Below are 12,822 nucleotides of genomic sequence, written 5' to 3'. Positions count from 1 at the left end.
GAAAAAAGGGAAAAAAATAAAAATTACCAATATCAGGAATGCAAAAGGGGCTATTTCTACAGATTTTGCAGATATCAAAAGGATAATAAAGGATATAGTATGAACAACTCAACACATACACATATGACAGCTTAGATAAAATAATGTATTACTTCCTCAAAAAACACAAACTACCACAGCTCACTCAACATGAAATAATTTGAATAGCCTCATAATGATAAAGAAAACTGAATTCATAATTTAAAAATTTCCCAAAAAGAAATATCCAGGCTCACATAGTTTCACTTGAGAATTCTACCAAATCTTTAAGAAAGAATTAACACCAATTTTACACAATCTTTACCAGAAAATAGATGAGGAGGAGACAATTCTCCATTCATATTTTTTATTGTGGTAAAACTACAGTATTTTTACCACTATGGAAAAAATTACCATTTTAACCATTTTAAAATATGAGTGGCATTTAGTACCTTCACAATGTGTGTGACCATCATTACTGTTTATTTCTAGAAATTTTTCATCATTCTAAACAGAAACTCTCCATCCCCTGTACCTGAACCCCTAATAGTTTCTATTCTTTCTGTCTCTATGAATTTGCCTATTCTAGGTACATGATATAAGTGTAGTCATATATTTACTCTTTTTATCTGGATTATTTCATGTAACATAATGTTTCAAGGTTCATCCATTTTGTAACATATATCAGAATTTCATTCCTTTTTATGGCTTTATAATATTCCATTGTGTATAATACCACATTTTACTTACCCATTCATCTGTTGATGGACACTTGGGTTGTTTCCACCTTTTGGCTATTGTGAATAATGCTCTTATAAAAATTGGTGTACAAATACTTGTTCAAGTCTCTATTTTAAATTCTTTTGGGTATATACCCAGAAGTGGAATTGCTGGATCATGCAGTAATTCTATATTTAATTTTTTAAGGTACTGCCACACTGTTTTTCACAGTGGCTGCAAAATTTTACATCCCCACCAGCATTGCACAAAGGTTCCAATTCCTCCACCTTCTTGCTAATGCTGGGTATTTTCTGGGTTTTGTTTGTTTGGTTGGTTTTGGTTTTTAAGATAATAGCCATCCTAATGAGTGTGAAGTGGTATTTATGACCTTGATTTTCATTTCTCTAATGATTAGTGATGTTGAACAGCTTTTCATGTGCTTACTGGCCTTTTGTACATTTTCTTTGGACAAATATCTATCCAAGTCCTTTTGCTCTTTTTTTCTCTAGGTTTTCTTTGTGGTAAAATATACATAAAATTTACTACCTTAACCAATTTTAGGTGTATAGTTCAGTGATATTATGTACATTCATATTATTGTGCAACCATCACCACCATCCATTTCCAGAACTCCTTTCATCTTGCAAAACTGAAACTTTATACCCATTAAACACTAACTCCCCATTCCTCCCTAAGCCCAGCCCTTAGCAACCACCATTCTGCTTTCTCTCCCTATGAATTTGACTACTCTAGGTACCTCACCAGTACTTGTTAGTTTTTGCTTTTGTTTGTTTTTTAGATAATAGCCACCCTAATGGGTGTAAAGTAGTATCTCATTGTGGTTCTGGTTTACATTTTCCTGGTTAGTGATGTTAAGCGGACTCTCAACCACTGCGCCACCAGGGAAGCCCTCTCTGCATGAATTTTAAGATGAGGTTTTCTATTTCTGCAGAAGCACCTTTGGAATTTTTATAGGGATTGCATTGAATCTGTAGATCACTTTGGGTAATGTTATCATAACAATATAATGTCTTCCACTTCATGAACATCGAATGTCTCTCTATTTATTTTATTTGTCAGCAATGGTTTGTAGTTTTCAGTATATAAGTCTTTCACTTCCTTGGTTAAGTTTATTCCTTAGTATATATATATATATATATATATATATATATATATATATATATTAGAATTGCTTTCCTAATTTCCTTTTCAGAATGTTTATTGCTAATAAACAATAATAAACAGTATAGTAGTGCAACTGGCTTTTGTGTGTTGATTATATATTCTGCAATTTTGCTGAATTGGTTTATTAGCTCTAGCATTTTTTTTTTGTGGGTGTGTGTGGAATCTTTCAACATATAAAATTATGTCATCTGCAAATGAAGATAACTTTACTTCCTCCTTTCCCATTTTGATTACTTTATTTGTTTGTTTGTTTGTTTTCTTACCTAATTGCTCTGGCTAGAACTTCTGGTATTATGTTGAATAAAAATGGCAAAAATTGGCATCCTTGTCTTATGCCTGATCTTGGGGGAAAGCTTTCAGTCCTTCACCTTTGAGTATGATATTAGCTGTGGGGTTTTCATATATGGCCTTTATCATGTTGAGGAAGTTCCCTTATATTCCCAGTTTATTAAGTATTTTATCATGAATTTGTCAAATTTTTTTCTGCATCAATCGATATGATCATGTGGGTTTCTTCTCCTTATTTCTATTAATATGATATATTACACTGATTAATTTTTGAATGTTGAACCATCCTTGCACTCTGGAAATAAATCTCACTCGGTCATGGTGTGTAATACTTTTACTATGCTGAACTCAGTTTGCTAGTATTTTATTGAGGACTTTTGCCTCAATATTCATAAAGAATATTGGTCTGTGGTTTTCTTTTGCCTGTAGCATCTTTGTCTGGCTTTGGCAACAGGGAATTACTGTCCTCATTGAATGACTTAGGAGTGTCATTCAAGTTTTAGGAAGAGTTTGTGCAGGATTGGTGTTTATTCTTCCTTAAATGTTTGGTAAAATTCACCAATGAAGCCATCTGGTCCTGGACTTTTCTTTGTTGGGAAAATATTTGATTACGGATTCAGCCTACTTACTAGTTGTAGGTGTATTTAGATTTTCCATTTCTTTCTGAGTCAGTTTTGGTTGATCATATGTTTTTAGGAATTTGTCCATTTAATCCAGGTTATACAATTTGTTGGCATACAATTATTCATATTATTATCTTATAATTTTTGTTTCTGTGAAATTAGTAGAAATGTCCCCACTTTTATTTCTGTAATTTGAGATTTTAGCAATTTCAGTCTTCTCTTTTTCCCTTAGTCAGTCTCTAGCTAAAGGTTTGTGAATTTTATAGATCTTTACAAAGGATCAAATTTTGGTTTTGTTGGTTTTCTCCATTGTTTTCTCTATTTCATTTATCTCTGCTCTAATCTTTTAATATTTCCTTCCTTCTGCTAGCTTTGGGTTTAGTTTTTTCTTATTCTAGTTCCTTAAGGTATAAAGTTAGGTAATTAATTTGAAATCTTTCTTCCAGGCATTCACAGTTGTAAATTTACCTCTAAGCACTGCTTTCACTGTATTCCATACGTTTTGGTATGATGTATTTTCATTCATTTCTAAGTATTCTCTAATTTCTATTGTGATTTCTCCTTTGACCCATTGGTTGTTTAAGAGTGTTTAATTTACACATACTTGTGAATTTTCCAGGTTTCCTTCTGTTATTGATTTCTAGTTTCAATCCATTATGATTGAAAAAGATACTTTGTATGACTTCTCTCTTTTAAAATTTATTAAAGCTTGTTTTGTGGCCTAACATCTGGTCTATCCTGGAGAATGTTCCATATATGTTTGAGAAGAATGTATGTTTTGTTGGGTAGAGTGTTCTATGAGTGTTTATTAGTTCTTATTTGTTTACATGATTGTTCATGTCTGTCCTCTGTCTCCTTGTTGATCTGATTTTTCTATTCATTATTGAATGTGGAGTATTAAAGTCTCTGTATCAGTTTACTAGGCTTGCTGTAACAAGTACCACAAACTAAGGAGGGCTTAAAACAACAAATTAATCTTCTCACAGTTCTGGAGTCACAAAGTCTAAAATTGATGTGTCAGTAAGGCCATACTCTCTCTCATAGCTCTAGGGGAAGAATCTTCCTTGCCTATTGCTATTTTTTGGTTTTTCCAGCAATCCTTGCTGTTCTTTGGCTTGCAGATACATTACTGCAGTCCAGTCTCTGCCTCCATCATCACACCACATTCTCCCTGTGTGTCTCTGAGTCTCTCTTTTCTCTTTTTGTAAGGACACAAGTCATTGCATTAGGGCCCACCCTAATCCAATATGACCTCATCTTAACTAATTACATCTGCAAAGACCCTATTTCCAAATAAGGTCACATTCACAGATTTCAGGGATTAGATTTCACCATATCTTTTTGAGAGTCACAATTAAACCCACTGCAGGTGGAATCTTATAATTGCTGACTTTTAAAAAAAACATATTGAAACATCCCCAAAGGCCAGATATATTGTACAATTGATGGTAGCTTGGAGCCATAGTAACAAATTTCATAATGTGATAATTCCTATGAAGAAAATAAAGATTGAGAATGTTTGGGCAAGTGGGTGGGAGTGTGATTTTAGGTTGAGTGGTCAGGGAAGTTTTCCTTATGTAGGTGACATTTAAGTAGAGAATAATTACTTAGAAAGAGCCAGCCATGCAAAATCTGGAGCAAAAAGTATTTCAATCAGAGGGAATAGTAAGAGTAAAAGCCTCAAATTGGTAACGAGTTTGGTATGCTTATGGAATGGCAAGAAAACCAGTATAGCTGGAGCACAGTAAGGAAGAAAAATGTAGAACAAGATAAGTATGAGGACATAACATAAAAGGTTGAGATGATGAAAGTTCTGAAAGTAAAGTGTTCTTGAGAATAAAGTTATATTTTAAATAAACAACATTTTAGAACTTCCACATATGAAAAGATGATGCTATAAGCAAATCCTTCTTAATTTCTATAACATTGTTTAATCCTTTATTTTGATCCTTTTGATTTCAGTATGTGACTAAGTTATTGCTGGGTTCAATATTTTGGAAACTCACATGACTCTTTCATGAATTATTTTAAATCTTTATATTTTCTGAAAAATAACTTTTTAGTCTTATGAATGTTAAAATCTCTCATGGTCATTGCTTCACTAAAAAACAATCTCTTACTTCTCTTGAAGATTCAAGCAAAGTATTCAGTTTCTAAGCAAAATCCCAATCTAGAAGCAGATTCTTATTCTCCTAATTTACCAAAAAGGTGAGTATAATTTTACACATCTAAATGTTGTCTAATTGTGTCTGGGAGGAAAATCTCATGCGTATGTCTCATTGTGATGCTGAGAAGAGGATATGGGAAGAGACCTCTTTGGGATATGGTATCATCATTACTTTCTTTTTGTTTCAGCATCGTAAAAGAAGCAAAAGTGATGAACCAGCAGAGCAAAGGAAGGATAAGGGTGAAAAGTGCAGAAGCTTCTTCCTTTGACCTCAGGATTTCTGAAATAAATGAAAAGGAAGGGTTAGTAATGCACCCTTCTAAACAGAGCAGTTCTTTAGAGTTTTTGGAGCTAAATTGTGGTTGTAACAAAAATGCTGACACAATCATGAAATGGGAGAGAAAGGTATTCCCAATAGCTGGGGAGCCTCTTCAGAAGCATCAAAGTTTGGACTTGAGCTCCATTTTGTTTGGAGCACGTCCTAACTCTAAACCTGTAAATGCAGCAGGAAGATGTTTTAATTTAAAGAGGCCAATAATGCGGACCAAATCAACTCCCTTTGAATTGATGCAACAGAGAGACACCCAAGAGTTGGACGTCGAGGAAGATTTTTATTTGGAATCTCACCCACACAATTCTTGTCTTGAGCAGGCTCAAAAAGTGATGCATGTTTCTTCAGCAGAACTGAATTATTCACCATCATATGACTCTAAGCATCAAATGTGCAATGCCTCTAAAGCAAAGCAGCATGACTCTGGTGCTTTTAAAGTACTTTCTTACATGTCTTTAGTAGAAAATCCTTATTTTTCATCATTGTCTCCAAGTAGTGCTGGTTCTAAGATGTCTCTTGATTTACCTGAGAAGCAAGATAAAACTGTTTTACCTTGTTCTTCACTGCCAAAATCTTCTACAGCCCTCTTTCCTTATTACAATTCACATGATTCTTCAGCACTGAATCCTCCGACCAATTTCCCCCCACCACTGAACCAAGAGACAGCAGTAGTAGGTAAGTTATTTTAAAAGGTTTGTACAGCATTTTAGATTTGACTTTGTTTCTGTAAGATTTGGTTTTGTCTTACCCCCTCTCACCCTCTTATCCTTCTCTGCTTCCTTCTCCTTTTTCTCCTCAAAAAAAATAAATTCCATGAGTGTTTTGATGATGTGATGAGTTGAAAATAGCAATAACAAATACATAACATTCCATGAAACAAGCAATAGTGGAGGCAATCAGATCTGGTACAGGACCTATGCCAGCCGGCGTGCTTCTAAAGGCAGCAGTCCTCATTCCTAGAAGTGTCTATCAAATGTCCACAATTTTGTTATACAGCAGAAACTAACACAACATTGTAAAGCAATTATACTTCAGTAAAGATGTTAAAAAAAAAAAGTCCACAATTTATCCTTAGCATGCAGAAGCAACTTCCAAAAGAACATCAGAAAAGATTTGATCAACAGCACCACATGGTCACTCAGAATTTTTGTTGGAGAATCATGTGTCTATACTAAATTGAACAGATTGCTAAGAATTGAATTCTCTTCCCGCAGGAGTTGGAAGAGGAGGACTTGATTTCCTCTTGTCCTTTTATAATAACTTTATAGATGAGGATACATGTTCAGTATTCTGTATGATATTTTAATCTTATATGACTTTAATTTCATATTTTATCTCTTATAGTTCTGTATTTTTGCATATTATGCATATTGTTTCATATTACTGAGTGGTTTGAAAGTAGGAGTAAATATTTGGTTAGATAATTATAATAGTTTGATATGAAAGAAGATGCTGTGAAAGAAGAGTTAAAGCAAGTTTAACTGTCTTAGATATGTCATCAGAAATTTATAAAGAACGGTCCACCTAGGTAGGAAGTAGAGAAAGCTTTTTCTCTATGACATTATTTACTGTACAGAGTTCCTCAATAGATACGTAGATGCATAGTTTTGTTATAAAAATATTCCATCTGGATCTAGTTTCTTCTTTGGTTAGAAGGAAGGATTACATACTTTGATCTTGTTTTATGATTTAAAGAAATTTTATTTTTCTAGATACCTATAGTTCCTTAAACTTCCCTGAGTGTCAGCATTAGGAACCAAATCCTTATCTTCAAGGATTGTAGCAACATTGACATGTGTGCCATCTGGTGGCAGTCTCTCATAATAGCATTTAAATTCTATAAAAATTCTGAATACTTCTATAGAAATACAGAAAACCTTGTTATACCATTTTTTTGTAAACAGGAAAAATATCAATATTCTTAATTCTATAAGAATGAAGAAGAGATACTAAAACCTTTGTGATTTTTACCTGCTCTGTAATTGAATCTTTGGCACGTCAACGTGCTTTATGATGTTGTATATTCAAACAAAAGGCAAGAGTTACGGAGAAAACAATCCAAAGCTTCCTAAATTAATATAAGATGTTACATTATGTTAACTGATACTCAGTGACTTAATCAAAATACCTTTGAGCTTTTAAAAGAAACAATAAATCTTGAAGAAGAATCAAAATCCTCCTGGGTTTCCAATTTAGGATTAGAGAATTTATGTTGTTTTCTCCTTGAGTGAACAGATACCAGCTTAAATATATTAATGATGCTTGACATAATTTGTATCAAGATTAGAATATAAGAATTTTCTTTGGATTTTTCTAATTAAACATTTTGATTATATTTCGGGCATTTTGGATAGCAACTTCTCCAAGAATAGATGATGAAATTCCCCCTCCACTTCCTGAACGGACACCTGAATCTTTTATTGTGGTAGAGGAAGCTGGTGAGTACAGTTCAGTAAGTGTAAAATAAAGTGTGAATTAACTATATTACTTCTTAGGTCCTCTCAATATTCTGTGTGCTATTGCTGAGTAACAATTGCTCTCTAAAACTACAGCACTAAAATTGAAACATATTTACTTTTTTTTACAGGAGAATTCCCCCTGGATATTCCCAACTCTTTAACTTCAGCTGTGAAGGTAAAAATTGGAACATCACTAGAATGTAGTAGAACATCTGAATCAAAGAAATTTGATGATTTGGTAAGACTTAGACCAAGCAAGGTCAATAACATTTTTCTGATTCTACTCACTTGGATTCAACGGACTATAGTCCTATTCCTTATATATATATATTTTTTCATAAATTTACTTATTTATTTATTTTTGGCTGCATTGGGTCTTTGTTGCTGCGCGCAGGCTTTTCTCTAGCTGCGCTGCGGTGAGCGGGGGCTACTCTTCGTTGCGGTGCGCGGGCTTCTCATTGCAGTGGCTTCTCTTGTTGCAGAGCGTGGGCTCTAGGCACACGGGCTTCAGTAGTTGTGACACTCAGGCTCAGCAGTTGTGGCTTGCGGCCTCTAGAGTGCAGGCTCAGTAGTTGTGGAGCACGGGCTTAGTTGCTCCACGGCATGTGGGATCTTCCTGGACCAGGGCTCGAACTCATGTCTCCTGCACTGGCAGGCAGATTCTTTACCACTGCGCCACCAGGGAAGCCCCTTCCTTTTATTTTAAACACCTATCACTTAGTAAATCCTAAGCGGATACTATTTATAAAACAATGTGCTAGAGGATGTGGGGGATAAAAAGATGTATAAGACACAATTATTGCCCTTAAGAAACTTATAGTTCAGTAATGGGGATATAGCATGTGTACACAAGTCTTTATTTTTGTCTGTATTTATTATAACAAGGCAAATATAATCAGTGCCATATGGAAGATAAGAACTTTGAAACTGTGAGAGATCCCTTCAGGTTGGAAGTGATCAAGGAAGACAGTGAAAGAAGAAACATTTGACTTTATTCTTTAAGGACAGTTAAGGCAAAAATAATTGTTTCATAAGTAGATTGCTTGTTCATAGCAGTCATCTGGTAGGCTGTTTCTTGTGAGCTGTGATAACACAGAGAGTAGTTTTTTAAAAAAAATAACAGATGTCTATATTATTTAAGATAAACCTTTTGGAATAATGTTCCCTGCTTCTAGAAGAAAAACCTATACCTTTAACAATCTGTTATTCATTAGTATATAATTCTGTGAACCAACTATCTTAAAATTTCAGAGATCAGAAAAGTAATTAACTAAAACATTTAAACACGCTTACAATTGCAGTGCTGGTGGGCAAATATTCCCTGCCTTTTAAATTACACATTTAAAAAAATTATTTTATTTATTTATCTTTAGCTGTGTTGGGTCTTTGTTGCTGCATGCGGGCTTTTTCTAGGTGCGGCGAGCAAAGGCTACTCTTCGTTGTGGTGCATGGGCTTCTCATTGCGGTGGCTTCTCTTGTTGCAGGGCATGGGCTCTAGGCGCACGGGCTCAGTAGTTGTGGCTTGCAAGCTCTAGAGCGCAGGCTCAGTAGTTGTAGCCACACGGTCTTAGTTGCTCCGTGGCATGTGGGATCTTCCTGGACAAGGGCTCAAACTCATGTCCTCTGCATTGATAGGTGGATTCTTAACCACTGCGCCACCAGGGAAGCCCTTAAATTACACTTTTAATGTGCTAGTAACTGTTACTATTATCGCTAATGGTCTTTATCTTAACAACTCCCAGAGTAAAGAACAATCACTACTTTTTCAGTGTCATGAAGTAATTTCAGTGGCAACAACCTTACCTGGAATTAAATTTTCAGGGAAATGTTCTGAGTAGGAAGGAAATAACTATAAAAAGGATCAATTTAGGACCAATATTCATGACATATACAAATCACTGTAGGAGTGGATGATTCTTCACAGTTCAGCACATTTATAAATTAGGAAAATTAGGGTCAACATTTCATAACTCTCTCTATTGGTATATGAAATATAATTTTAAAATGCTATTTATTGCTTTGAGTTTATAGATTTCTATACATGTTCTTCTTTCACTTTGACTTTCTTTCTTTTTCAGAGTGTAAAACCCCAGAGTCCTAAATCAGGTAAAAAATTTTCTTTGGCTTTAGATGACATTTAGCCCTAAGAATTTGTACTGCAAGAATGGCTCATTAAGTTTAGAGTAATTCACCTCAGGAGATGGCTTGGTTTCCATAATAGCTTCCACTATTTATTGATTTATTTCTGGTTTTCCTAGGCTAGTAGTTTTGTTTTGTCAAGGGCAAAAGGAAGACAGGATTTTAGAATTCTGCTCCTTGATATATAGCCCTGAAAAAAAAAAAAAAAAACCCGAACTATTTTAGATACAATCTCTTAAAACTTTACAGCAGTTCCATTTTACTGGTTTTGTCATTGCTAACAGTGTGATTCTAAAAAGTTATTTCTGGTCACTTAGGTCTTTAACTTGTCACTGCTTCTTAGTACTTTCTTGCTTGTTTTATACATTGAATAACAGCATCAACAGCAAACATCCTTTGAACACTGATAGGTACTTTACATACATTATAACAGGTAGTAGTTGCCCTTAACACATTTATTCATATTAACATATTGCTCAAATACGTAAATAAGCAGTATAACATAGAGGTTAAAAAGCATGAGCTTTGGTGTCAGGTAGACTTTCATTCAAATCCCCAGCCTACCAATAGTTATCAAAATCTATGACCTTGGTTACATTATATACTTTATCGATTTTTCTCACTTATAAAATGAGGATAATAGAACCCCCCTTCTAAGAGGATTTTTGTGAGGATCTAGTGAGATAAAGCATATAAAGCTTTTAGCACAGTGGTTGTCAAATAATAAGCTCTCATTAAATGTTACTTATTATAATTTTTATTAGGTAATTATTAAATGAACATTTCCTAAGCAAGTTCCGTGTGCCTTATACAGTGTTAGAATAGGCAGAATATTTAAGAAAGGGCGCTGCTTAATGATTCTATATGTATTCAAATTGGGTAGACAAAATTAACACTCACTTGGAACCATTCAGTGACAATCTATGTGGCACTGATTATCATCACCAGGAATCTGGAATAAAGAAAGGTATCACTGGAGTGGTTAGGAAAGGCTTGAGTAGGTGAAAGAAATTTAAGAATATGGATAGAGGAAAAAAGAGGGAATTCCAGGAGAGGGATCCGAGTAACAGTGACTCAAAGGTAAAAATAAGCATGATGGGTACAGAGAAATGGTAAGTAGGTTAATTTAATTGCAACAGAGGTTCTATTATAGGGAAATAAGGAAAATAAATTTGGATAGATAAAATGTGGGAAAATTCCAAAGGACTTAAAAGCTAGGCAGATGAAATGTCCACAACAGACAAATCTCTGTATAGAGAAAGCAGATTTGTGGTTGCCAATCTAATCTGGAGGGAATGGGGAGAGACTGCTAAATGAGTGTGGAGTTTCTTTTCAGGACAATTAAAATTTTGGAACTAGATTGTGGTGATGATTGCACATCACTGTGAATGTACTAAATGTCATTAACGGCAAATTTTGTTACGTGTATTTTATCACACACGAAGCTTGGCAGAAGAATATAAATTTAATTCAGTAAGTAATAAACATTGTAGGTTCTTCGTCAGGGAGTATTAAGATGAAAATGGTGTTTTGGGAAGGTATTTGGCAGGATATCGTTACCTGAAAGTTATAGTCTCATAATATTTCCTAAAATCAAACGGGAAGGTGATAAGCTACTTCAGAGTAGTTATCAAATATTTATCAAATGCCTACTATATGCCAGTTATTGTATTAGGTGATGGAAATAAGTATTGCACTTAATTTTTGCATATTACCCAGCATATAAGGAATAAACAAGAGAACTTTCTTTATAGGTAAGTCCTAAGACGTGAAAAACCCAATGACCAAAGACAGATAAAACTCTAGCACTTAACCACATACTCATTTTCAAAAGACATTAATAGGGACTTCTCTGGCAGTCCAGTGGTTACAACTTTGCGCTGCCAATGCAGGGGGTGCGGGTTCGATTCCTGGTCAGGGAACTAAGATGGCACCTGCCACACGGTGTGGCCAAAAAATTAAAAAAAATAAAAGACATTAATAAAGTATATAATTATACTTAGCGCTGTATAACGAGAAGCATACAGCAATAGAACACCATTTGTGTCTTAGGACTTACATTATGGGAAAATAGCTCCATTATTTAAAATTCTTTATCATGGAAATTTTCAAACACACAGTTTAAATCTACCATAATAACAGTAATCACACTAATAAAATTAATAATAATTCCTTAATATTATCTAATATCCAGACTTTGTTCAATTTTCTCAAACTGTCTCAAACATGTCTTTTTACAGTTGGTTTACGTGAAGCTGGATTCAAACAAAGTCTGCACATTGCCTTTGGTTTATATGTTTCTTAAGCCTTTTAAAGTTTGTAACGGTTCTTCTTTTTATGTTTTCTCATGCCATTTATTTGTTGAGGGAATGGGCCATTTGTCCTTAAGATTGCTAATATTCTGGATTTAGCTGTTTGTATCCTCATGGTTTTATTTAACATGTTCCTTTATCTCCAGGATTCTCTGTAAAATTGTAGTAAGATTAGAAGCTTGACTAAATTCAGGTTCAATTTCTTTTGAAGAATACTTTTGTAAGTGAGCTACAAGTTTGTGATGAAGCATAGGCTCATTGGTGAAAGAGCTAGAATAACAAAGTTCTTGAGGCTCCAGTCAATGTTCAGATAATTTTTTATTTGGCTGTTGTAGGTTAATATTGAAAAATTGGAAAGGTTATACAAAACCAAAAAGGGATTTTTAAAAATAATTTTTATTGGAGTATAGTTGATTTACAATGTTGTGTTAGTTTCAGGAATACAGCAAAGTGAATCAGTTATACATATACATATATCCACTCTTTTTTAGATTCTTTTCCCATATAGGCCATTATAGAGTATTGAGTAGAGTTCCCTGTGCTATACAGTAGGTCCTTATTAGTTATCTATTCTATATAT

At 34.2% G+C, this 12,822-nt stretch overlaps 1 protein-coding gene across 3 annotated transcripts in view; it reads left to right on the top strand.

The window, feature by feature from the left end:
- PTPN22 (protein tyrosine phosphatase non-receptor type 22) overlaps nt 1–12,822 on the top strand; it is a 50,152-nt gene that overhangs the window by 25,392 nt on the left and 11,938 nt on the right. For all 3 annotated transcript variants that reach the window (XM_027091001.1, XM_027091002.1, XM_027091003.1), the window contains 5 exons: nt 4,966–5,042; nt 5,190–6,007; nt 7,687–7,770; nt 7,920–7,966; nt 9,870–9,897. In XM_027091001.1, coding sequence (XP_026946802.1) covers nt 4,966–5,042; nt 5,190–6,007; nt 7,687–7,770; nt 7,920–7,966; nt 9,870–9,897 — 1,054 coding nt within the window. The remainder of the gene's footprint in view (nt 1–4,965; nt 5,043–5,189; nt 6,008–7,686; nt 7,771–7,919; nt 7,967–9,869; nt 9,898–12,822) is intronic.

This window comes from Aethalodelphis obliquidens, unplaced genomic scaffold (genome assembly GCF_003676395.1).
Source record: "Aethalodelphis obliquidens isolate GAN/ISIS:26980383/991018 unplaced genomic scaffold, ASM367639v1 scaffold70, whole genome shotgun sequence".
Classification (NCBI taxonomy): domain Eukaryota; kingdom Metazoa; phylum Chordata; class Mammalia; order Artiodactyla; family Delphinidae; genus Aethalodelphis; species Aethalodelphis obliquidens.
This window is presented reverse-complemented; position numbering and strand designations above follow the sequence as displayed.